Here is a 25,399-nt window from a genome sequence, read left to right as displayed (position 1 = left end):
AAAAAGAATAGCCTAGTCTCCTCAGACATAGCAACCAAACTGAGTTTTTCCTTTAAAGCGTGTTGTTTCTAAGCTACTGTCATAGCTCAGCATAGCACAGTGGTCCTTCTTTATTCAGCTTGTTATCATGAATATCACGCTGCTCTTACCTTTCAGTATAGCACTAGGTAGAAAGTCACTACACAACCATTGTGCTGTCACAATCAAAATGAAAGATTCATTTTCCTTGTCCCTGGGAAGATAAATTCCGGGGTCTGAATTATATCTCGGAAAGCGAAGTTACAGAATTGATCCGATTATATTTTTAAAATAATGATCTGATGCCCAGTGGACTGATGCAGTGATGCACAGGAATAGAAACATCATAAAAAAACATATTTACTATAAATTGAAGTAAATATTCTGTCTTGCATTTAATCATGAAGCTTAAGATGGATTTTTTTTAAATATCAATAATCCTATATGGAAAGGAAGGCATACTGTATTTTATCTCTAAATGAAAATGAATCTTGTTCCAAATGCTGATGAGGGGGCACCTTAATACGCTCTCGATAACTCTTTAATTTAGGTTTTTTCCTGTTCGTTAGGTAAAATGCAAATACTAGAAAACTTTGTTCTGAGAATGTGTGCCCTCATCGTGGATGTAAGAATTAGTATTTATGTTCAACAGGAGGTAAACATTCTTTATAAGCAACAGTTTTCTGGTTAGTGTTTTAACAGACGTTGTGAAGATAGTAATTTAACTGTACAGATGCTACAAAAAAACCCAATATTGTAGTGCTCTGGTATCAGAAGGATGATTTAATGTTTCTCTGGGAATGTTTGTTGTTGTTTATGTGTTGGGATTTTTTTTCAGATTACTGACCTATAATTTTTGGTTTGGACAGTAAATTACAAAACAGTAGTAGTAAGATTCTGGTGAGAAAGCTTTATAAAAGCGTAGTAAATAATATGCTTCATTACAACTGCTACAAGCTGGGATTAAGATTGTTGGTTGTAAATTCTTTAGATACTTGCAGGAAATTTGTATACCTTTTTGTATACTTTCTCCAATTTATTTTAGTAGCCTCAGGTTGTCAGGTTTTTTTTCCTCCCTAAAGAAGGGAAAGGTTACAAAAAAGTCTTCTGTAAAGGCTACATCCCCAAAGGAAAGTCTTTTTAATGCAAATTTAAGGTACACTTTAGCTCAGCAATCAACTGTAGACAGAACTCTAGCTTTGAAAGTTTTTTTTATTTAAACCTGCAAATAGGAAACATAACCCTTTAACAACTGATGTTCACATTAAAGTTAATGTAATTTATTGAAATGGAGGTAGTTATATTAAGATAAATACCATTTAAGGTCAGATAGAACTTACTGTCTTTTTGTGTTTTGCAATTATTTAAGCATGTTATTTTCTTCAGTGGTATGAAATACATTTCAAGGGCCCAAAATAAGAAGAACTTAAACTTTAACAGCTTATTTTATATTTAATCTTACTCCTTTTTTTTCACTTTTCTTAGGTGGTAAGAAAACTTAATTTAATGCTTGACAACATGCCTCGAGATGCCAAGAAAAATATATTTTCTACAAAGGAAATGTTACTTGTCATGTAAATAATTTTCAGTATGATTTTTATATGATCACGTCATTTGCATAGCTGGGAAGGCAGCTTTTACCAAGGCTGTTTATAATGTATGCAGATTGGTCACTATTTAACTCACTTCTGAATTTGCTGTTGTGTGGCCAGTGGTAGTGGCTGTGGGCAGGTTTTCTCATGGGTTGTTCTCCATTACAAGCCTAAATTTACCTCTTTCCTAATCTGGGTTAGGCTTGTTGTCATCCCAGTTGTCCTAAAATAACTAAACTTTTATCTAGAAGAATGTGTGTAAAGCACAGTGAATCAGTCACTGGAAGTACAAGCTATTCATGTTGGCAATTTTTTTTTTTACAGCACTTCAAAAACTACATAGAATAAAAATTATATATATCAGGGGATTCACTTCCCCAGTTGTACTTTCAGATGTATATCCTTAGCATAACAGACTTACCCCTTTGAAGTCTAACAGTTTAGTGGAATCAGTGTTTTGTCTCATAGATTGAAAGCTTGTAATGAAATAAACATTCCTTCTGTGCTTTGTGTTGCTGTTATATTTTGATGAGATGTTACTTTGCTTGGCAGGAGTGACATGGGGAGGAGAATTCTGGATGCTGGAGGTGAGCATGGGACTAAATGAACCATTTAGTATTGAGCTTTTTAAAAATTACATGCGGACCCATTAAAAATCCAGAGGAGACATTTATGAGCTGCTGAACGTTACGATTACAGTCCTCTGAAAAATACAAATATTGCATGAAAACAATCTGCAAAATGGAATATTTCAGATGTATGCAGTGTATGGCTAACTCTTTGAAGTTTTCACTCTTTAAAATAGCAAAAGCTCATAAGGCAGGCAGTCTTTGAGGATAGTGAACTGCTAGCCATGTATAGCAGTACTGTAACTTCTCACAGGGATCACTTTGATTCCCAGTAACTTCCCAGTTCAGATGGGTGAAAGCTGAAAACTGCTTGTCTCTTGCTTATATGCCTAGTGTTGTTCTGACATTCCTTGCAAGTTTGTTTGAAATTTCATATTGAAACATAAGTAGTTTCGTCATCCTATTTCCTTAGTTCTTTATATATCCTTTATGGGTTACATATTTGGATATAATGTGATACACAATATGAAATGTTCAGCACTGCTTGGACCAGTTTCCTACATAGTATTTTTTTCATATCACTAATATCTTTATAACTGCTATTCCTGTAAAATGTATTGTGCCGTAGACTATGACCTGCAAGTCGCCATTACAGAAGCTTTATGCAGAATGATATCAGAGAAACAAAGAGGACAACTGGCATGCCAGTGGTTTCCCATGGAGTTTGTGTCCAATGCATTTAAAGGAATTAAAGATTCTGAGTTTGAAACAGTAAGTCATATGAAAAATATTTTCAGGGAGGTAAACTTTCATTTTACATTTACTTAAGAAATGTCTGTGTTCTAACAGGATTGCAGAAAATTTCTTAACCAAGTGAATGGCATGCTTGGAGACAAAAGAAGGTAAAACTGAATTTTTTAAAGCTAATAGATTTTCTTTTTTGGTTTTTATGACCATTCATCAGGAGTGACCTTTGTATCACAAAAACTGTTTTTTTGAAACTGAATGAAAATAATACAAGCAAATAAGACTAATATTGCTGTGGTATAAAGTCAAGTAACCGTGCAGAGTTAAGATTATTAAAATATTAAATAGTAAAGAAATTGACATACCATCTTTTGGCCCATTGTCACTGATATTATTTTCTCTATCAAGATGTTGATTTTATGTCATTCCCATATTTGGAAAAAAACCATAATGTAAGTTTTAGATTATTGGGTAACAGCTTGAAGAAACTGTTCAATAGATAAAGAACATTCATTTCCAAAGATTCTTGCACAATATAAAGTGTAGGCATGCTACACTTCCTGTAATAAACAGTTATAAGTAGCTAGTTTTTGTAATCTGTTTAGTTCTGTTGCAAAATCCTGAGATCCTCATTAATTCAATAAACATATCATCTAACAATAGCTAGGAATCTGTTGGCATATACGCTTTTATTTATTGATTTAGGATATTTACATTGAGATAATGATCAATGAGTATATGTGCTAGAGAAATAGGACACAAAAAGGAAGAGAAAGTACAAGCTTTTTTCTTGTTTACATGATCATGTGCTCTACGTGTTGCTTTTGTATGTCATGACAGCAAAAAGATTGTCTGGTATGTCTTCATATCAGGTGTATATTCAGTTGGAATACCAGTCTTAAAATATCAGCAAATGAGCTGGAAGTATGAACGTAGTGACAAGGTTTGAGAGCACTACTTTAATTGTGAGGATAGATAAAATTTCATGTTATCTCCTTTGAGGAAGGAGTGCAGTCAAGTGATTGCTCTTTTGATTGCTGTGATCTCTTAAGCACACAAGTTTCGTGGTGAAAACACAATATGGTTGATGTGTTCAGATACGTGAAATTTATTTACAACATTTTGGGATACTTGTCAAAATATCCTTTTCTTACAGGGTTTTTACATATCCGTGTTTATCGGCAGCTCTTGATAACTATGAGGTAAGTTACAGGTTTAATCATATATCCACAGATTTTCATTTGTGCAGCTGAAGAATTTCTTTGCCTTCTAGTTACGAAAAAATAAGGATCAGGTAAGAATTTTTTTTTTTTCAGGAGTATACAGATGTGCATGCCTTTAAAGGTTGTCAGACTAGAACACAAAGCTTGTTAGCTGGCGTAAATCATTGCTCTCAGCTCTTACTCTTTTATCTTAATTTTTTTGTTCTAGCTACAGATGCCATTGGATGAAAATCTTGACGAATTTTGGATTGATTTCAATGTTGGCAGCAGAAGTATATCTTTCTATGTGGCAGCAGATGATGCAGTAAGCTAGTTTTTGTCTGTTGTACTAAATTGTTCTGGGGCAGTAGATACACCTTCTTGCAAGAGTGTCAGATTTGTTTCCCCACGTCAACAAGTGTAAGTTACGTGTACATCTATAGTGTGAATGGGAAAAGAAAAGTCTAGATTTGATGTACGTATTTAGATCAAACAATTTCAAAGTAATGACTTTCTAACACTGATTGAAAACAGTTTAACATATGCACACGTGAACAAGAAGCCATTTACAAAACTGCAGCTGTAATTTTTGTAGATGGGACTGAACGGTTTAGATTAATGTCTCTACCAAAGCTCTTCTGAAACACTGTTCACTGTTATCAATGAAGTGTATGTTCATCGTCACTCCTTGTAACAGAGGATTTAAAAAGTTGAAAATTCATCCTCACTGACTAACTTTCTGATCACTGCACTGCACATTTGATTGTCATATAATGCTTTTCTAGCTTTTAAAATATGTATTTTTCATATAAGGATCATCAGTGGGAAACAGTCATTATACCAGCAGAAGAGGTAGACCTGTACAGCCTTGAAGGTATTGGCACTCAAAAATGTGACCTTTTGTTACACATTAACTTGAATTTTCAGACTGTTTAATCCTAAAGTACTGTTCTCAGCAAAGCAAAATTCCCACTTAAAATATTATAGGTACTTTTTTTATCAGGGATAAAATTGCATGACAGTCACATCTGCATTTTAGGCATGCAAGTGTGATTTTATTAAAATAATTTTAAAATAATGTCATTTCAATGTAAAATAAGGTATAAGACAATGACATTTAATATTGTTCCTTTTAAAGTAGTTAAAATAGTTTTGTAAATACCTATAATTTGTCTGCAGCTATAGTAAATAACCTTCACAGAAAATTCTACAGGATAATACACAGAATAAGTATTTCTAAAAGATTGAGTCTTGAGTTATTTCACTAATAAAATTTATTGTAGGTTAGAGTGAATTAAATACAATTTGTATCGTAATAGCTGAACTGAAGAATACAAGTAAGTTTCACGTATTTACAAAACATTATGTGAGATGTTGTTAAATTGTAGTGAAACTACTTTTCACATTTTTGTTTGTCCAGAAAAAGATTCGAAGAAGTTATTAACAATAGATCTAAAAAGACCCATGAATGTGGGTAATCAAGAAGGAGAGAAATTTTTTTTGTATTTTGATTCTATCTTGGAAATCAAAGATGTAACTGGAAAGATTTATGGATTTAGTAAATGTAAGGTAAGATTTAAATACCTTTTCAAATAGGTTTTAATTGATTCAAAATAAATGTCTCATAGCCATATAAATGTTTTTGTAGCTGTGTTTATTGGTATCTGTTTATACCAAGAGCTTCTGATTAACATCACCACTACAGAACAGCATTTCTCCCATAATATGTTAAGCTTTGGTAAAGGTACCTAGTAAGGACGAGAGGAAACAGCCTCAGGTTCCACCAGGGAAGGTTTGGATTGGATACTAGGAAAAATCTCTTCACTGAAAGGTTTATCAAGTGCTGGAACAGGCTGCCCAGGGGAGGGATTGAGGCACCATTCCTGGAGGTATTTAAAAGACGTATAGGTGTGGTGCTTGAGGACATGGGTTAGTGGTGGACTTGGCAATGTTAGGTTTACGGTCGGACTCGATGATCTTAAAAGCCTTTTCCAACCTAAATGATTTTATGATTCTAAGATTTAAAATTACTTTCAACAAAAATTCAAAGGCATCACAGTAGCTCAATATCCAGTTTTGCATATATAATTTTCCAGAAACATAAGAACTGGATGCTTAAAATTACGGAATTCTTTCAGAAATTATTCATTTGCTATCCCATTTTGCAGTACACTTACCACTCTTATGAATTTACTCATTTAGTCAAAAATTTTTAGCAAGCAATAGTTCACTCCTTACTGCATGTAACAAACTACCTTGCCCTGAACTATGACTGAGAAACTTGTGAGGAACGAAACTGTTATGAGCTGGTAGAATCTATTTTCCCCTATAACCTGATTTCAGATACTTATGATCTCTGACTTAAATATTTATCTTCTTGTTTGTTGTTTAAAATAAGTGAGCAAAGTGTATATTTTGCATAGTTGTTTACTCACTTTGTAGGGTTTTAGTAAGAAGCAGTCTGCATCAGTTGCCAAAACAACTATACATGTCGTCTTTGATGAAAGCGGATCACAGGTATTTTACTTCAGTATGCTGAGATGGTTATTTTCTTGTTTTCTATATTTAGTCTGATTATTAGCTAATTTATGATCATTCACCATAATAACAAGGACTTTTAAAATGCCAGTAAGTAAAGATAACTCTAAAACCAATGAAGTGATTTCTAGTAAGTAGGTATTGTATATTTGAAGAGATATTATTATTTAATATCCAAATCATAGAATACCTCAGACAAATATACACAGGGGAAGTTTTTATGTGATTTGGTAACCCATCCTTGTTAGCAAAAATAATTTCGTTTGCCTGCTTTTCAAACTAAGAGTATATAAGCTCTGAAGTTTATCAAAATCTGCAGTGAGGAATGTGTTGCTCAGGGTAAAGAAGTCGCTCTGTGTGTGTTTGTGTAAATACATAAAACATAATAAAATCCAAATACTTTATAAAAATCTAAAAAAAAAATCCAAAATATTATATAGGTTCTGGTACCAGAAAGTCAGTTATCGCCATGTTTGGAAGAAAAATTTGAAGAGGAGAAATTCAGTAAGTACAAAACCCAGCAAGTTCCTGGAACTTTGAGAACTCTGAATAAAAATAACAATCAAGAAAAACACAGAGGTGGTTCCTCCAAGGTAAGCAGGATTATCAAAACAGAAAAGAGTACATAAAACATACAAGTCAATTTAAATATTTATCATATTTTATAATATAGAACATCTGTTATTTTACAGTTGGAATATAATTAATACAGGATTTGTTTGTTTTCCTTATGACTTGACACTAAGCGATATAAATCCCTTTCCAAAAAAAATGTTTCATTATTATGTATTTTGAAACTATAACAATGTGAAAAAAATAAAAAGCAATTGTTAACATTGTTTAGACCATTTTGCTCCAAGAACTCTCTTTAAAAAGAGAAGTGCTTTCAAGACATCCTTAGATCTTGGATGATACGCAGAAGTCTAGTATAGCCTCTGGAGATTTGCTAATGATCAGCAGGAATAATAGCTGTAACTAGAGACAAGTCGTATAGGCTTGGCATTCACAAAAACTGATGATTACGAGCAAGCCGGTGGTTGTCATGGTGAATCCTGTATGCTGGTTGCTCAAATCACAATTTCATGGGACTGCTCCAATGCATAGCTCATTCTCTGGTTTAAACAGAGAAGCCCAGTTCACTAAGCCTGGTGTTTCTTTTGCCCCGCAATCACTCTAAAGTTATAAATGCGTTATGGTTATAGAATCATAGAATAGCTTGTGTTGGAAGGAACCTTAAAGATCATCTCGTTCCAATCCCCCTGCCGTGGGCAGGGACACCTTCCACTAGACCAGGTTACTCAAAGCCCCGTCCAACTTGGCCTTGAATACTGCCAGGGAGAGGGCAGCCACAGCTTCTCTGGGCAAGCTGTGCTAGGGCCTCACTACCCTCCAAGTGAAGAATTTCTTCCTTATATCTGATTTAAATCTCCCCTGTTTCAGCTTGAAGCCATCACCCCTTGTCCTATCACTACACGCCTTTGCAAAAAGTCCCTCTCCAGCTTTCTTACAGGCGCTTTCAGGTACTGGAAGGCTGCTCTAAGGTCTTCCTGGAGCCTTCTCTTCTCCAAGACCAATTATATTAGGACTAACTACAGATATGCTAGGTATGGGGGAAAAGATGAAGCAGTGTCACCATGTCTTCATTGTGCAACAGACATGCAGTGCACGTCTTGCTAGCACTAGTCTAGTTCTTGAGGTTCTGCTGGTGTATAGCTTGTGTGATAGCTTTGCAGAAACTCCTGGGAATCATCTTGATTACTTTGATTGTTAACAAGGGACAGGATTTGTCCATACTTTATTGAATTAATGTAGAAAACAACAATGATCTCAGTTTAAAAACGTTAGTTTTAAGTATTATATATTTCAAATATTTTGGTGAACTTTCTCTGAAAAAGGTAACTGCATAAAAATCGCATTACATTGATGTGTGCAGCAACAGCAATTGACATTCCAGTAATAGAAACTGTCAAAAGACTCTTAGAAGTAGATTTTCTAAAATCTTGTGTTGTCATTCTTAAATCTGTGTGTTATGGTCAAGTTTTTTCTGTTCCTCAAGAGAACTACATCTTGTAAAAGGAAAGTGTCTGAAGCATCTATGCTTATTCCTGGAACTACAAGGTTTTCCACGAAGAGTCCACTGGTATTGGTTAGCACCTGTAAGTTTACAAGTACTTTCAGGGTAAAATTATGCTATAAATTTTCTTTGAAATACAAGCATGAATTATGATCCTTTGTAGAGCTGCAAAATGAGAAGTAGACCTTAAAATCTCCCTACCAGGTACTTCAAACGTGAAATTTTAAACTAGGCCACTTGCTATCAGTCCATAGACATACTGCAGGCAGGTAGTTGCACGTACATTCTGAACAGCCAAAGGGCATGTGTTGTTTTTACTGCTGCTGTCAGTTAGCTGTTTGTGCTGGAGCAAGCTCAGAAGTTGGCAATCGACCAGAAGACCTAAAGCGTAGGTGTTTTCTCATCTCTTTCCTCATATGCTCTTGGTTTAAAGAATTCCCAGCAGTTAGTCGGTGCTTCTGTAGCAGCTGCAGTGGAAAATCAGCTTTCTCCAATGTGTACATCTATCACTTTAATTTTACTCTTACCTAGAAACTGCATGTGTTTCTTCAAGGGGCAGTTGATTATATGGCCAGTGAGCAAGGTGGAATCCACTGCAAGGTGGGGTCACAGGTCCAGTGCTACTGATGCTTACTTCAAAAGTGCCCAGTAGAGGCTAGAGATGCAACTAGCGACAGAACAGAATGACTAACAAACTTAATTTTCTGGCTTAACTGTCTCAGTTGCATCAGTATCCTTAGTTATGTGTATCCATGTAACAGAGGCTAGAAAAGAAAGCATTTTCAAACTGGGATAGAATAAGACAAAGAACTTCTGTAACGTTTTTATTTGGAACTTAACTACACAGTCTATTCCAGCAAAAAGATATTACAGTAAAGTCTTTCAGTAGGTGACCAGCTATTTTCTACCACAGCCAGGCTGTAAAACAGATTGCTTGCCTCCAGACATACACAGTCTATGGGCACACTAACCTCCAAGTAGCATAATTGAAATCAATAGAATTGTAAAAGGTACATAATGACTTGATATAAATACTAGCTAACTATTTTTTAAAGTTTATGTGATAGTTGTAGTCATGGGCAAAACTCTTCATATTGATGTCTCAGACAGCACAGTAATTGTAATAGAAGAGGTGGTAGAATTCTAGTATGTCTCTGGTTTGTTTTCAGCCACTCCTTATAAAGGACGATTTAAATTACCTTTGGAAATGATGAGCTCTGCTGAAAGGTCTAACAATAATGCAGTGAATGAGACCAGAACAAAGAATTGCTCTCAGGAACCCATTGGAGTATGCATGTCATCTGCAGCTAAGTCTTTTACTTAGAAGAACATTAATTTCTATTCTAATTTGTTCCTAATTCACATTTTAAACAGCTAGAGTTTTGAGGTCAGCAACTCACTTTTAGAACATAGTGTGGTTTACTTTATTGCATGATGTTTTCTTGTCCTCTGGGTTTCAGGTTTAATATGTCTAACGTCAGACTGAATTCACTCATAGTTCTGACCCCGGAGTTAACTTGCTTTTACTAGAACCACAGTTCTTCCTTTGTATATAAGAATGGTGTATGCACACAATCTCAAATCAATTATGCAGTATTGAAATACTCTTAAAAACACGTAATACATTCAGGTATAGTTGTGAAATGTTAATGTCTGCAGGTTACAGCATTTATAGCATTAATTTTAATGTTTTTTGGATTAGACATTCACTAAAATCAAACAAAACGTCATAGGTGTCGCTGAACTGCAGTTTGAGTACATGTATTTTTGCTTCTGTTCCAGTTGAACGAAAACCTCAAAGTAACATTTTTATTTTGTTTCTGGTTCTGAATGTCTTTCTGGGTCAGATTTGGGTCAAAGCCTGGACTATGGGATTCTGAAGCATTTTTTGATATAGCCATGCTTTAGAAAAAGGCTTTAACATACACAATGTAGTTTAGCATATTTTAAGTGTTATGTTCTAGGAGGATTTTACTTCTTTTGCTTTCATGGATTGTAATTGTCAGTGTTACTGTGCTTTTTAGAGCAGGCAAAGATGTTCAGTAGACAATGAGCTTTGTGAAACAGAACAGAAGATCAGGAAGTCAAATACCAGAAATCAGGCAAAACTACCTGAAAAGGTACTGGAATCAGCACTTCTATGAAACAAAAAAAATATTTTCATATTTTATTAGGGAAAATACAAGTTTATGAGGTCATAGTGTTTATAGGCCTAGGCTAATGTTTTCTTTTGGGTATTATTCCACTGTAGCGAGTGTGTGCTGAAGAAGTTTTAGAAATTATACAAGAGGCAGAAATTGAGGCTGCACAAAAGCAATCTTTAGGCAAGTAATTTTACAAATGTTGATAGTCCTTACTTCTAAAATTGTTTTAATCCTGTCCATTATTTTGTAATAATAATTGATACCAAATTAATGTTTCATTTAGATGAAGCGTTAGATGTTGTTCCTGATTCTCAGCCAGTAGGAAGAAGCAGCAAACCTTTGTAAGCATTTTAAAAGAATACCAGGACACTGTTGTTGGAAGGGAGTATTTTCAAATAGTGCCAGAATTGAAATTTTCTTGTATAGTTTCAGAAAATGCCAGAATTTAATTGTCTTGTCTTCCCTGAGATTTGCATTAAGAACTGTTTGCTGTGTAAGTCGGGTCACTTTTACGTAGTTATACTTTTTTTTATTCTGAAATTCATGGCATCAAACCAGCACACTCACATGTATTTGCTAATCTCATGAACAATACAATTCTGTTGTGTTAATCAAAGACTTTAAATTGGTGAATCTGTTTATGAAAAGAGTACTCATTAACAAGATCAGAGTAGGAGTTTAAGCTTGAGTAGTAACAAAGAGAGTAATTCTTTCGAATGACGTCAGAAAGTAAAATATGAACGACATGAGTTTACACAAGTGAACTGTGCCATAAAAAGTAGTAGATTTGACACCACACAGTTATCTAGGTTCAAGATTTATTGATGGCCATAGGATATTGTTGCCTTTTTGAAGTTGACTTTAAAATATATGTTGTTTCTGAAGGTTTGCGATTTTACAATGCATTGGTTAACTGAACAATGGTAGCAGGCTTAGGTACCAATGTGAAATGCATTGATATGTACAAGATACCACTCTTTTCCTATTATGTGATGCATGTTTATTGTAATTAAGACTCACTTTCTTCAATTCACTGATAATAAGATGGTATTATCTTTGTTAGGCTGTCTGGTCTTTTGGAGAGTTCCTTCGCTAAAACAAAAACATGGAAAAAAAGAGGATGCTCTGTTCCTGAAAAGGATATAACAACTGGTGACAAGCAAAAGTTAAATCCTTCTTTGGCACGTATGTCCCATCCAGGTTATGTTCGCACTTTGCTAACTGTTAGTGTTAAAAATGTTTCAGATTATTTTTTAACCTACAGCTGTGCTTTCTCCCCCCCCCCCCATATTAGTGTCTATTGTTAGTGAAAGAGCTGTGAAATAAAAAGCTTTTTATTTAATTAAATTTTTTGAAGTATCTCCAGATAAAGAAATTAAAAAAGACAAGAAAACCGAGAAAATTAAATTGATACCGTGAAGGAAGAAAATTGCAAAATACTTACTGGGCAGTCAGAGTGTTAATCATTTGGAATGAAAACTCTTAAGTATGGAAGGGAAAAATATTTAAGCTACTACTGAAACATCATTTAAAACGTTTCTTTCAGCTAGAGTATCTGAAACATCTTTGCATTCTGATTTTACAAAAGAGGAACCTGATGTTCTCTTTAGAAAAGAGACTGCAAATCCAAAACAATCACAGACAGTAAGAGTTTCTTACCTTCGTTTCTATGACTTGCAATTAAGAGAATTGTCAAATTTTCAGTGTTTCAAAATTTGTATTTTAGTTTCATTTAGTCACAAACTTATTTTTAATTGACTTTCCACTAATACCGAGTGAATTAAATAATGCCAGCTTCACTGTTTAGTTTTTGTATGACCTGTTAAAAATTAGTTTACTCTGAATTTCTTTTTTAAAATAATCTTTTTTAAAAAAAATATTCTTAAATAAGCACCAACTTGTGCTTCTCATGCACATCTTCATTCACTTTTGAATGTTATAGTACACAAAACCACAACATTTAGAAGTAAATATCTGCTGAACTGGTGCTTTTTGCTCACTGTTTGGGCAATGCAAGGGAAAATGGTTTTTGAAGGAATGTGATCTCATACATATAAATGACATTTAATGAAGTTCAGGTCATTGTTGGGAACCTGTAGTTCTGTTTGCACCTTTGCCCTTGTGTTGAATGGGTTCAAACTTGAGTCTTAAACTCTGTTTTTATAGAAAACAAAGTCTAAAGAAATGACAGATGCAACAAAATCACTAATTAGTAAAATCAGTGACAGGTATAAAGGAAGGACTGATGAGAAAAACAAAGCAAGAGACTCCTTGGGTTTTAACAGGTATAATGTGAACTATTTACTTTTGTGCTTATTCTCTTTGTGTGTGTGGCTTTGTCTGTGATCTACTCTTCTGTCTACAGTTATTTCACATCCTGCTTTCGTCTGAATCGTTTGTTGACTTCTGATAAACTCTAGTCTACTGAAGATTAGGAGACTAATAGTCAAATAGTTCCAGTAGCTGAAATAACTACAAAGGCTGTTAGAAACTCTGTTCAGTGGTCTTTCTCTCATTCACTCACTCACAACACGTTTTGTGGAGAGAAATTAACTGGGATTATTCATGGGCACTGCACATGTTGGGTGTCATCATAGTTTGGGGGTCAAACTTGGATTCAGTCATCAATTTTCTGTTTATCTGAAGTTCCTGGTTCTGTCTTCCTGACAGTGTAAACTGTTAGAGAGTTTAAATTTAACAAATTCTTAAATAGGAAAATCAGTCTTACCTTGCTGGAACGGATGCTTGGAAATATACTTTACATATAATTACATGCTCTCCATGTTTGATTGTAGCTGGATGACAAAGGACTGGAATAGTTAGGCTACATCACCTTTTAAGCCTTTTGGATAGGGACTTGGAGGTCATGCAAAACCTGCAGTATAGCTGTGTGATCTGGCATGAATTTTTCTAGAGCACAAAAATAAAAGGGGCTGATCTCTTTTAATCCACTTCTTCTTGTATTTCAATACCTGAATAAATTTGTTGTGTTTGATAAGGCTGTTATTTGTATAAGTAGTATTCTAATGCATTTATTTAATTAGCATTTAACAAAATGTATCCTTATTTTTTAGGCCACATTTAAATAAATCGTATGTCTCTAAGGTAACATATTATTGATTTTGATGGAAATTTTTTTCATATCAGATGTATGTACCTATGTGGTGGTAGCTAGTAGATGTAAAGTGAAAGTTCACAAATATAGCTGAATGTTAAATATCTATAGATGTTAATTATGCATTGACTGTATATAATTAAAATACTTTTTAATATATTTACTTACGTGGAATAATATTTTTACAGGCAATTATCAGCCAGTGAAACCCAAATTAATTTCTGTATACATATTATATAATTGAATCTGTTCCTTTTGAACATGGCAAAGTTAATTATTTAGAATAAAATTATTATTATAGTAAATGAGAGTAGAGAATTCTTAAATAGAATTTAGGCAGGACACAGAAATGAGTCTTAATGTTTGGGGGGAAAACATTCTGAGGTTTTATTGATACTCTTAAAGGATAATTTCTACTACCTCTTGTCCTCTTTTGCCATATTGTACTGTTGCTAATCAAGTGGAAGTCTGAGCAGCTGCTAGTTTTTTTCATATGTTCATGATGAAGAACTTGCTTTTTGAGATAATGTTGTGCATGAATGCATAGTCCAAATCTGACATATGAGTTAACTTTATGTATAGGAAGAAGTTCAGGATAGAAACCTGAAAACCACTACTTTTCTAAATGTAACTGCGGGTCATACTACGTAAGTAGTTAAAACATTTTTCAAACAATATTTCTAGTTACTCATACCGGACTTTGTCAAATGTTCATTAATTCAGCCACAAAATTGATCTCTATGTCTCTTTGACAGGGATGATGTCTACAACTTCAACATCAGTGGGTTCGATGAGCCTACAATAAAGCTTGGAGTAAGAATATAACTGAAACTGATGTGTTATGACTAAGAGTATAAAGCAGCTCAATCAGATTATGTCTACTGAAAGTATAGTTAACGTCTAAAAAATAAAGTTATATCACTGAACTAAGTAGGGAAAAAAGTTTGCCATGTAAATATCTACATCACTTTCAAATGTGTAATGGTATACACTACCCTAAAGTTCTGGCCAATTAAAGCTATTGCGATGTTTTCCTGAACTAAGAATAAAACAGGTTGTTAGGAGTATCATTATTTTTAAATTATCCTACTATCCTGAAGGCATTATTGCCATCGTTCCAATGCCCGTTGTAAAGACATCTTTGCCAAAGTGTTTGAGGAAAAAGAAAATCTAGCTAAGATAAAAGCAAAAGACGACAAAAGATAGTTTTGCTTCTTATGGCTCAGAGAAGCCTGCTGCATTGGTGAAGGTAGTGGAGCAAGTGGATGGAATCTAGTGTGTTAGTTTGAGATATTGAAAGCTTCAGTCAGATCCAGTTGGTTTTAACTATCAGCTTTGTTCTTAAATCATTTCTAAGATAGAAACTAATTTTTGTAAGTTAATTACTGAGAATAAAAACTAAGCAAAAAAGCCCTTAGCTGTTACTATCTGATGGCCTGTTTAATTTTGTTTAAATTGTATAACAAGTGAAAACCTTTATTTGTTTCTTATTTATTTGCATTTTTAGATCCAAGAATGCCATGTTACTGAACTGAGTGTTTGTACAGATTCAAACAAAAAAGGGTAGGGATATTATATTGTGTCCTAGTCTGCTGATTATCATCAAGAATAGTACTGTCTGCAGTCTCCAGCATTCCGTTATGAAAATCCAGGGAATATATGCATGACAATAATATCTTGACTGTATTGTTTTTTCAAGCAATAAACATAGCTGTTGTGGTCTCCTAGGCTGTTTCATGATTTTCCTTTGGGAAGTTGATAAAAGGGAAAGAATGTGTTTCATGAAGAAAACAGCTTTAGTTCTCTTCATGAAATACTGCGGGGATATAAACTCCTGAATAGAGGGGGGTAGTTTTTTGTTAATTATCAGCCTGCAAAGGGACATGTTGTTAATGTGTGTTCTTACTGATCATTGGCAAAAAAAGGAGATCCTTTAGGGTTTAAGGTGAACAGATATTTCCAAAATGGATGTGAAAACAAAAGTAGGTAAATTTGTTTGAATCCTTAATCCACATATCACATGAATAGTGGAAAAATTTAGAATAATTATTTTTAAATTTATCATTTAAAGGTCTTTTTTCTTTTTCTAATCAAGGAACGCAGATGACCATAAAACTAGCACTGAAGTGAAAGGAAGAAAAAAAGTAAGGCTCAGATTTTTTGTGGATCAGTATACCTTGTCTTCCTGTCTTTAAATACCAATTATGTAAGTAAAAGGTAGATTAAAAGTAAATTGATTACTTCAGAACTTTTTTTTTTTGTAGACTAAAACCAATCAAAACAAAAAGCATCTCTTTAGTGACACAGACACAGAATACAGAGGTGAAGACAACAAGACAGACATTAGTTGGCTACAAGAATCAAACAGAAAATCTAAAGGCCGGTTAATTGATTACAGTAGAAACAAAAATTTAGGGAAACAAATAAACACAGACAAAAGTAAGAATTTTTTTTCATATTTCTTAATAATGCTGCAATAAGTTTGTCCATAGATATTTACTGCACAGCATGTAATGTAGTGTGTTGCAGATACAATATGTTTTTGTTGTCTTATTTCCAAGTGGAAGGAATTTCCACATTAGTTCTAATAACTTAGAAAAGTTAATTTCCAAAAAATCTGTATTTTAACATGGAAAATTGTTGGTGAATGGGACAGGCAGAGGTTGTTGTCAACAAAAAAACCTGTCTTTTAAAAATAATGTGCTGAAAGCAGTTTACTGAATGAGCAAGTGTGTGGGCATAAAAGTGATTCCATGATTTTACAGCTAAAACTCTAAATGTCAAACATTTGAATATTTTGCTGATTTTTTCTAATTTTATGTATTATAACAGCAGATAAATTATGTAAACCTGCTTGCCATGTGGATAAACCTAAAGGCAAAAATGCAAATAAGAAAAAGGTAAATATAAATTTACAAGTAGATTCATAATACATATTCAAAATGTTTTAACTCACTACAGAAACTGTTTTTAAATAGGTTTTCCTAAATATGTGCCATTTCTCCATGTTTATTTCAAGATAATGTGCTACAGTTAGTTCTTTTCAGGTACTATATTCTTTTTACATAGCATTTAGCTAGTATTTCAGGCATAATACTAGCTATGAGTTAGAATGATTATTATACATTGATGCTTTTGTAAGTTTTATTACTTAAAATTACTATGTCTACTGCTTAATAGCCATCTACTCCATTGAATATGTTGTTAGCTTTTCAATAAGGGTTTTCATGTGTCTAATGTGTTTAACTGAATTTTAATACCCTTGAGATTATAATTTCTTTAAATGAATATATGTAACAGTGAAACTGCAAAATGAAAAGTGTTATACATATTAAGAAAGAAGAATAACTGCAAAATATTGTAAGCATATTAAAGTTGAGACTATAATAGATTATAAGTGATTATGAACATGTTAATAAAGGTGGTTGTAGATGTTTGTAAGCCACAGTTTAAAAAAAAACAAAAATAAACAAACAAACTAAACACCAAAAAACCCCCAAACCTTCTCCTGTGCCCTCCAGGCTACACTTTGGTGTCTCAGACTGTACAATAATTATTCAAATCTCTTTAATGTTAGTAGCTTAAAGCTACAGACATGCACTCAATGTAATTCATGCATAGACAATACTGCCACGTGTAGGTATTGATTGTGATGTCTAGCCCTGAACAGGGCTTCAAAATTGAGGAGGGTGTCAATTGACCAGTGTTGAATCGGTCTACTTATGAAAATGTGTGCTTTTTTAGTAGTGAAGTTCCCCTGACGTACCCAAGCAAGTTCAAAGTGCCTACTTTCAGGAGGTAGGGTGCCACTACTGCGTAGACTTAGATGGAGAGCATCTGAAGCCCAGGAAGTCACTGATAGACTTGACCCTGGAGATCAGTAAGCTCAGAAAGTGTCCCATTTTGCGTAGAGCGCTTTTTAAGAGAGTAGGGGGCAAGAATTCTAATCTCTCTTAGTCTGAGAGGTGTTGCACTTATATTTTTACATCCTTTCTAATGTCAGGTCCCTGGGGCACTTTCAGTGAGAACCTGCTTTGCTCTATTTCTGAACATGGACTGCTGTGCAGAGAGTGGCAGTAGTTGTGATGTAGAAGGGGGACAGATTGAAAGGAAGACGGATTCTAGTCTAGTGGTTAAGGAAGTCAGTTCAGAGGTGATGATCAAGGATACTGGTTCCTGTTCTCTATGCAGGCTTTTGGTTTTGATCTGTTTCAAACCAGTTACAGTCTAATTTAAATGGGTGTGTATTTCACAGAGCAAACTTTGGAAACCCACTTCAGCTTTGCTGTAGTTCAAAAATGGCATTTATTTTGCCTTTTCACTTTTTTTGACTCTGACATTCATGACTGCATTGTGCCCTATCTACAGCAAAAATTATCTTCCTAAAATGCTTAGCAGACTAGTGGTTGGACTCTCTGAGCTTTGGTAAAGTTAAACTTTTTTAGTTGTTTTGAAATAATGGATTTAAAGTAGTTAAACCACATCACCTGCCATTGATTCTTATTTATTTATTAATCATTCTAAAATAAACTGAAGATATTTTTATTCTTCCAAAGATAAATGAATGTAAAAAGCAGAATGCAAGAACTGATGAAACGGTAGAACAAACCACCAGACAAAAACGACCTCGAAGAGCAGCATTAGCAAAAAATTACAAAGAGCCTTCCAGTTCAGAGTCAGAGAGTGAAAGGAAATCTTCAGCATGCAACTCTAAGGAGGAGAAATCAAAAATACAGGTATACAGTTGCACTTTATTCTTAAAAATCCACTTCTGCCATATTTTTCAAAAGAAACTCAGGTCTACTTTGTACTTGAGCACTCCTGAATTTTAAGTGCCCAACATGAGCAAGTTGAACTGAATGTTATTTATTATTTCTAGTAGTGCCCTTTTTTAATTAAGAGTATTTATCTGCTAAGAAAATCAGTCCTAAATAATCTTCTCAGTCATAATACTATTTCAGTTTCTGTTTAGGAAATTTATACTGCTGCAAAGAACTACTGTCCCCTTTATTTTAAAAACTTTAAAATATTTTTTAAATTTCTGGTAAGTGGGAGGTTTTAGTGAGCCAAATTGTGTGCTTTTGTATAATGTGATTTTGATAATGCTATGCCTATTCAGTGTACAGTAGAAAATGCTGACTTGATAGAAGGTATGTTAATGCATTGCTGAATACTCAAATAGGATTTTTAGTAAATTAAGCAATGACATTGGGTGCTAAAACAGTTTCATTCTTTTAGCATAACATTTCAATGTATATGGATAGGTCTGTAAACTTCACTGAAGCAATGGTCGTTGCCTCCAATAGTTAAGAAGTTCATAAGAATAGAAATTTGGGTGCTGAATTAGACAAATTCAATCCTTATTGATATTAGAACACCTGATATCCTTATGAATTTAAGTACTTCTAATGATGTTCCTTTCTGGACCTTCTGCTCCTTCAAGGGTACATATAGATAAGATGCTCTTTACTTGCATATACGTATACTTCTGCATGTTTACAAATAATCTTTCCATAAAATTTATATTTTAATAGAAACATATGAATGGAGAAAACAAGGATGATAGTCAGCAAAAGGAACTCCAGAATATTGTATCTATGGAGCCAGAGAGAGTAGCTAACTATGTACATAAAGCATTTATTAAATCAAAGAATTCTGCAGAACAAAAGGAAACTGAAATGCCTTCATCTGAGAGTTCTGCATCTCTTGAGACAATGAGATGTAAGCATTTTGACTTTATATTGACAGTAATACTGTATCAAAAGTTTTTAGTTGAATGAGGATTATGACAGTAGTACAATTTTACATTTATTTCATGCTTTTGAAATAAGAGATATCCCCTAATTCAGTGTGTACCACATAATTTAAGGAATTATATTAATATATCACTAACACTTTTATAGGCTGGTACAGTTATTTGACATCAGCATAATACAGAAGTGCAATACTTAAGTGTTAGAATGAATCTGGTAGCCCCTAATATAATGCGGAGAGTGCAAGAAGTGCAAGTGTAGCAAATCATATGACAGTGCTAAAAGTAAAATTCCACACATCTGAGACTTACAAATACCTAAAGTTGGAACATTTAGCAATATGTGGCTTTCCTTAACTTTTTTTCCCTTTCATTCCTCATGCTGACAGTTAAGTAACTGTTTTCTAGGTGCTGAAAGAATATCAGAAGGAGATGTTACTCAAGAGCATACTTACAGTGAAAGATCACCTGATCTTCAGGATTCAGAGCTAGAAAAAAGGGAAGCGTTAAACTTTGAGAAAGGAATCTCTCCCAATAATTTCTGTCCACAAAAAAAGAATATTCAAAGTATATGTCTGAATCAGTCCCCTGAGACGACTGTTAAAAAGTTAACGTTTGGAAATAAAATTTTCTCACCAGTTTTAACTGAAGCATCTTTGGTAAGAACATTAAAGTTATTCCATAATTATTTTAACTTACATTGTTCCATTCAGCTGCCAGCTGTTTTATGCTTATCTCCTTTCAGTAATGATTTTTTTTTTGTTAATGTGTAGCTCAGCTTAACGACATACAAAACTATCAGTGGAAAACATGGAAAGGGATCTGTATCTGAAACACGTCATAATAATGAAGATTCAAGTTTCAGACATTGCTTTTCAGACACACTTTCTACGAAAGGAAAACTACAAAATATCACTAAACCTATTACCAAAAGTAAAGAAGAGGTATGTTACTAAATGCTTTGTTATTCAGAAGAGAGCTGCAGCTTTTCGTCTGTTTTATCTACTTTGCAGATAGTGAGGTTTAAGGGAAATGTATATTTCTTAATGTTAAACACTGTATATCATGTTTACTTGTGACCTGCTTGGAAAATTGTACTGGTTAGTTTTTTTAATATTTGAGATAAATTAGGGAATCCTTTATCATACCGATACAAGGAAATAATTGTATCCGAACAAGACCTGTTATAATTAATATCTTAAAAAATAACAGGAAGTAAATATTTTCTTCTTGACTTTCAATAAAAAATAAATGGTTTTTCAAAAATTAAAGGGTTGTGACATCTTGCATGTAAAAACTTTTGAGATAAAGTGCTTTGATAGTTTTAGCATTAATGTGCTAGTCAATATAGCAACTATTGTAGCATTGCCAAATAAATAAAAACTGCTGTATACCTTCAAACCACTTCTCGTAAGTACTTTTTCTGGTGAGAAAAGCACTAATGACTCCTTTAAGAAATAACTTTGTGTCCTGTTGCAAGAAACAGTTAGACCTTATTGGTCATTTGACTTACTGCTATCATTAATTATTAACGTGGTGAAGAGTTTGTTTATTCTTTCATCTAATGAGACCTAGTAGTAATTCGTGTAGTGTTTTTTTTCTTACTGTAGTTGTGTTCGTGTCCCTAGTTTAATGAAAAGCAATATAAATGTGGATTTCTCATGAAGACTTATAGAAGTGTTTTAATTTGGAAGCTAATAAATCAGTGACTTTTCTTTCAGGATTGTGTACCATCATCTCCATCGTCTGTTTCCAGTGGAAGTAAAGTACAGTCTTGGAGTGAAGAACCTTATGGCCCCATGCATGAGTCAGGTACAAACATTTAGTTTAAAGCAAAAGACTTTCTATGTGTCTTCATAAAGGTTAAGAAAAATGTTTATTTGGCATAAAAATATAGCACAAGTTTTTTAATCTTATTTTCTTTTCTATATTTTCAGTATTATTCCATTTTTACTCTTTTTCTCATTTTGTCTGCTGTTTTCATTACCCCCAAAAAACCCCAAAATTGGGCTCCAAAGTGCAGTTAGTGTAAAGAGTTAGTTGTGCTTCTAAGAAGGAGTTAGAAGCATTCCTACTGATACTGGAAAAAAAATGGAGCTAATGGTACTAACAGGAAAAGAGGGCTTAGGGTGAATCTGTTTAATGAGCAAGTCTTGCATGGGTCAGAGTTCTGTGTTCCCTTGAAATCCTGTTGTTCATTTACATCAAGTTCTCATATCTACTGAACTTGCCCTCCATTAAATGTAATGCTTATTAGTTTTTGTACAGTTCTTAAGTTTTAAAACCAAGATACATACTCCTAGAGTTTGGATCCAAAGGGTGAATAAACTCTTGACTATTCTCCCATGTCATTGTTCTAAATAATCCTAGAATTATGCATTGTTTTCATGTTTATTAAAGGACCAACTATACAGACATTTCTCAAACGAAGGTACCACAGTGATACAGAAAGCAATTCTGATGAAGTAGAAACATGCAAAAAGGAGGGAAGGAAAGGAAACAGAAGAATGAAGTTGCAGCCTAGAAAATTATTTAAAACAGATGATGCTGTTACTTACAGAGGTTAGTATCGAGTGAAAGTTGAAAATAGTTGTGCAAAAGTTTAAAATAACAAAGTCTTAACAAGAAAAGATAATATACATAAAAAAGCATTTTACATGTTTTAAAGAAGAAAGAAATACTAACTATCTAGAGACTATATCCTTTTAAAAAGTCAAAAAATTGATATGAAAATAGAAACAGGTCTCAGCCATCTAATTGGTGAAATTGATCTATATATAACAGAAGCTGCTCTAGGCCCTGTTGTAACTTCAGATAGGATACTTTTTCATACTCAATGGTGACATTATCTTTTTTTACTTCTTTTCAGTGTCTGAAAGCATATCTGCTGTATCTGTAAATGATCTCTCTGTTTTGGATGGGGAAATCTGGGAACCTGGTTGTTCTACTATTAGTATATGTCAGAAGCTCCAAAAAGAATTTACAAAGAGAATAGAGGCAAGACATTTCATATACAATGTTAGTTGTCTGTGTGGGTACATGTGTGTCTGAATGATAGCTTGTCTTACACCACAGAATTTGCTTAAAAGGAAATGAAAATAGCTATGTGCATAGAACTTCAAGGAATGACAGAATTCGAGTTTCCTTTTCCACCTATTTCAATTCCTTTATGCATCTAACTCTCCAATGATTTTCTTTCCCAGGTCTGTTGTTTCAAAACAAAGTATCAAGCGGACTGCATTTTGATTTTTTTTTTTTAATTATCAAACCTTTTTTTGCAAAAAGGAAAACATGAGCCTGAAAAATGCATTTGTTTAAGACAGCTGTAAGCACACATCATTCATTCCATGTGTACTTGCTCTATTTTGAGGAAACATAATTTTCAAATAATGTACTTCTAATTAAGTTAGGTAGAATTTTATCAAAAACATAAACCTATGTTTATTTACATTTAATTAACAGAAAGCTTTTCCTTAAAGGATAGGGAGATAATAAAAAAAATGGGGTTTTTTTCAGTATGATCTGTGATACTAAGCAATTACAGTACTAAACATACTACAGGTTTTTTTCCTAAACTGAAAATAATCTGAATTTAATGTTAAAACATCCTCATAGAGCCGCTCACAGAAAATGGAACATTTTACTAAGCAATCATTAAGAGCTGCCCATGAGCATTTGACAACAATGAGTTACCAGCTTCATGAATGCAGGTCTGTAACAAAAGCTTTATTTTAAAACACCCTTAAAATGCAATGATTACCTTCTAAAAGTAATTCATTTTGTTTTGGTAGGATCAGGCAGCTGGACAAATTTCATTTTTCTCTCCTTGAGGAACTTGAGAATTTTGAAAAAGACTCTCAGTCCCTGAAAAACATGGAAAAAGAATTCTCGGTTTGTATTTTAATTGCTTGATCACGGAGAAAAATGAATTCTTATGGGATCTATAGATTATTCATATCATCTTTAACTTTAGATTATTCATTCTGACTTAAAAAGCCTTTATCGTTTTCCTTAAAGTTGGATCAAATTTCAAATAGTGAATTTGAGGTGTTAGGATTGGCTAATGCTACGTTCCTAGAATTTCTAGATCACCACTATGTTTTTCTTCCTGGAATAAACTAGTACCACTACTTTTAACGGGCTGTTTACCCCACTTCATGAGACTTTTTTTCATGGCCTGTACTTCAGGAACAGCATATAGGCATTTGAACCTGAGTTGCTGTGTGTTCTATGACAAGCCAGTTGACATTATGGGTCTGCTACTTGCTGTAATGTAAAAATCAATATACAAATAATCATGTAAACACAAGACTTTATTTGCTTTTTTTCTTTTACTCTGAAGGCATGATTTCAATTATATGGAAGGTCTGATTAAAATACTATGCATATTATTTTTCATCATTTTGAAACTGTTACACAGAACAGATTTTTGGTGAAACTGGTTCCATGAAAATAGAATTCCTGAAGTGCCTCATCCTGTCAGCTAAGCTTGTTATTTTTTTTTCTCAGACTTTTGTGGTGACTGTGTAACTCCTACCCATTCTGTACTGAGTCTGTGGTTGTAGGTTATTTTATTCGTATTAAGTATTAGTCAGTTTTAGTTCAGAAAATATTAGTTCCTACTGATTAGCATCTATTAATTTTTTTTCCAGACCTTTTGGAAAAAACATACGCATACTTTTAGTACATACATGAAAAATGAGCAACAGAGGTTAGTAGGCTTCATTAATCCTGGGATGAGATTTGTGTTTTGTTCATTTCAGATATATGTTAGGCCAACTACTATTCTCTATGCAATTTCTCTCTTCTATAAAATAGAGGTAGTAGATGAGATGAGAAAATGAGATTAAAATGTTACATTACAGGAAAAATGTAATTATTCTCTATCTAAATTTCTCCACATACCTGGGGACTATTCCAGTAGTAACAATGATGGCAATATTTGTTCAAGCTTTTAAATACAGATAGCCCACAAATAATGGGATGTAGTCATGATTTGTGGGGAAAGTTCATATGCAGCAAAGCTGTTTGAACTGCCTTTTATTTCTTTAGAGTTCAGATTCTTAAAACTTCATTTGAAAAGAACATCTGCCATACTGTTGACTATGAAGAACATATCTTTACTTCAGAGGTATGATCAGCTTTTCTTTCTTTCTTGTTTTTAATAATTCTTCAATTTTACCAACAGATATCAGTATTGACGTTTTTCCCAAAGAAAGTCTTTATCTTCAGCATTGTATTAATACCACATATTTGTAGTTTTACAGTGTCATAAAATATCCTTTAATGGAACAGTATTCAGTGTTTTAGGCCTAGATTTCACCCATTAGAAGGTGTGTGCATTCATCTGGAAAACTGCTGCAAGATTTATTCTGTCTTCTGTGGCTTTGTTTACCAGTGTTAATCATCCAAGAAAGAACAAATTTAAAACACACATCCTTTTCCTTAGGCAGGTGGATGCATCTGCATCTGCGTGTCTCAGTTATAAACCATTTAGGGACGTAATTGTCTTCTGGAAAATGGGTTACCAGTTGTGAGCAGAGAAGATGCATTCAGTATCTTTTTATAGATGCATCTGATGAAAGAAGACATAAAAGGACTCCAAGAGAAACTACTTAAAGAAATGGTAAATTAAGTTATCTTGTCCG

The 25,399-nt window shown here is 33.6% G+C and overlaps 1 protein-coding gene across 1 annotated transcript in view; it reads left to right on the top strand.

The window, feature by feature from the left end:
• SYCP2 (synaptonemal complex protein 2) overlaps positions 1 to 25,399 on the top strand; it is a 30,534-nt gene that overhangs the window by 4,648 nt on the left and 487 nt on the right. Inside the window, exons 7-43 of the mRNA XM_075438324.1 lie at positions 588 to 673; positions 1,504 to 1,592; positions 2,163 to 2,197; positions 2,808 to 2,950; positions 3,029 to 3,081; positions 4,083 to 4,128; positions 4,358 to 4,453; positions 4,942 to 5,002; positions 5,549 to 5,697; positions 6,571 to 6,645; positions 7,107 to 7,259; positions 8,723 to 8,822; positions 9,910 to 10,028; positions 10,992 to 11,064; positions 11,168 to 11,225; positions 11,948 to 12,084; positions 12,431 to 12,528; positions 13,051 to 13,169; positions 13,959 to 13,989; positions 14,582 to 14,646; positions 14,755 to 14,812; positions 15,507 to 15,562; positions 16,095 to 16,143; positions 16,264 to 16,438; positions 16,832 to 16,899; positions 18,556 to 18,735; positions 19,534 to 19,720; positions 20,160 to 20,410; positions 20,525 to 20,695; positions 21,473 to 21,563; positions 22,152 to 22,313; positions 22,621 to 22,748; positions 23,367 to 23,461; positions 23,543 to 23,642; positions 24,404 to 24,462; positions 24,804 to 24,882; positions 25,321 to 25,377. Coding sequence (XP_075294439.1) covers positions 588 to 673; positions 1,504 to 1,592; positions 2,163 to 2,197; positions 2,808 to 2,950; positions 3,029 to 3,081; positions 4,083 to 4,128; positions 4,358 to 4,453; positions 4,942 to 5,002; positions 5,549 to 5,697; positions 6,571 to 6,645; positions 7,107 to 7,259; positions 8,723 to 8,822; positions 9,910 to 10,028; positions 10,992 to 11,064; positions 11,168 to 11,225; positions 11,948 to 12,084; positions 12,431 to 12,528; positions 13,051 to 13,169; positions 13,959 to 13,989; positions 14,582 to 14,646; positions 14,755 to 14,812; positions 15,507 to 15,562; positions 16,095 to 16,143; positions 16,264 to 16,438; positions 16,832 to 16,899; positions 18,556 to 18,735; positions 19,534 to 19,720; positions 20,160 to 20,410; positions 20,525 to 20,695; positions 21,473 to 21,563; positions 22,152 to 22,313; positions 22,621 to 22,748; positions 23,367 to 23,461; positions 23,543 to 23,642; positions 24,404 to 24,462; positions 24,804 to 24,882; positions 25,321 to 25,377 — 3,752 coding nt within the window. The remainder of the gene's footprint in view (positions 1 to 587; positions 674 to 1,503; positions 1,593 to 2,162; positions 2,198 to 2,807; positions 2,951 to 3,028; positions 3,082 to 4,082; positions 4,129 to 4,357; positions 4,454 to 4,941; positions 5,003 to 5,548; positions 5,698 to 6,570; positions 6,646 to 7,106; positions 7,260 to 8,722; positions 8,823 to 9,909; positions 10,029 to 10,991; positions 11,065 to 11,167; positions 11,226 to 11,947; positions 12,085 to 12,430; positions 12,529 to 13,050; positions 13,170 to 13,958; positions 13,990 to 14,581; positions 14,647 to 14,754; positions 14,813 to 15,506; positions 15,563 to 16,094; positions 16,144 to 16,263; positions 16,439 to 16,831; positions 16,900 to 18,555; positions 18,736 to 19,533; positions 19,721 to 20,159; positions 20,411 to 20,524; positions 20,696 to 21,472; positions 21,564 to 22,151; positions 22,314 to 22,620; positions 22,749 to 23,366; positions 23,462 to 23,542; positions 23,643 to 24,403; positions 24,463 to 24,803; positions 24,883 to 25,320; positions 25,378 to 25,399) is intronic.

This window comes from Opisthocomus hoazin, chromosome 18 (genome assembly GCF_030867145.1).
Source record: "Opisthocomus hoazin isolate bOpiHoa1 chromosome 18, bOpiHoa1.hap1, whole genome shotgun sequence".
Lineage (NCBI taxonomy): Eukaryota > Metazoa > Chordata > Aves > Opisthocomiformes > Opisthocomidae > Opisthocomus > Opisthocomus hoazin.
This window is presented reverse-complemented; position numbering and strand designations above follow the sequence as displayed.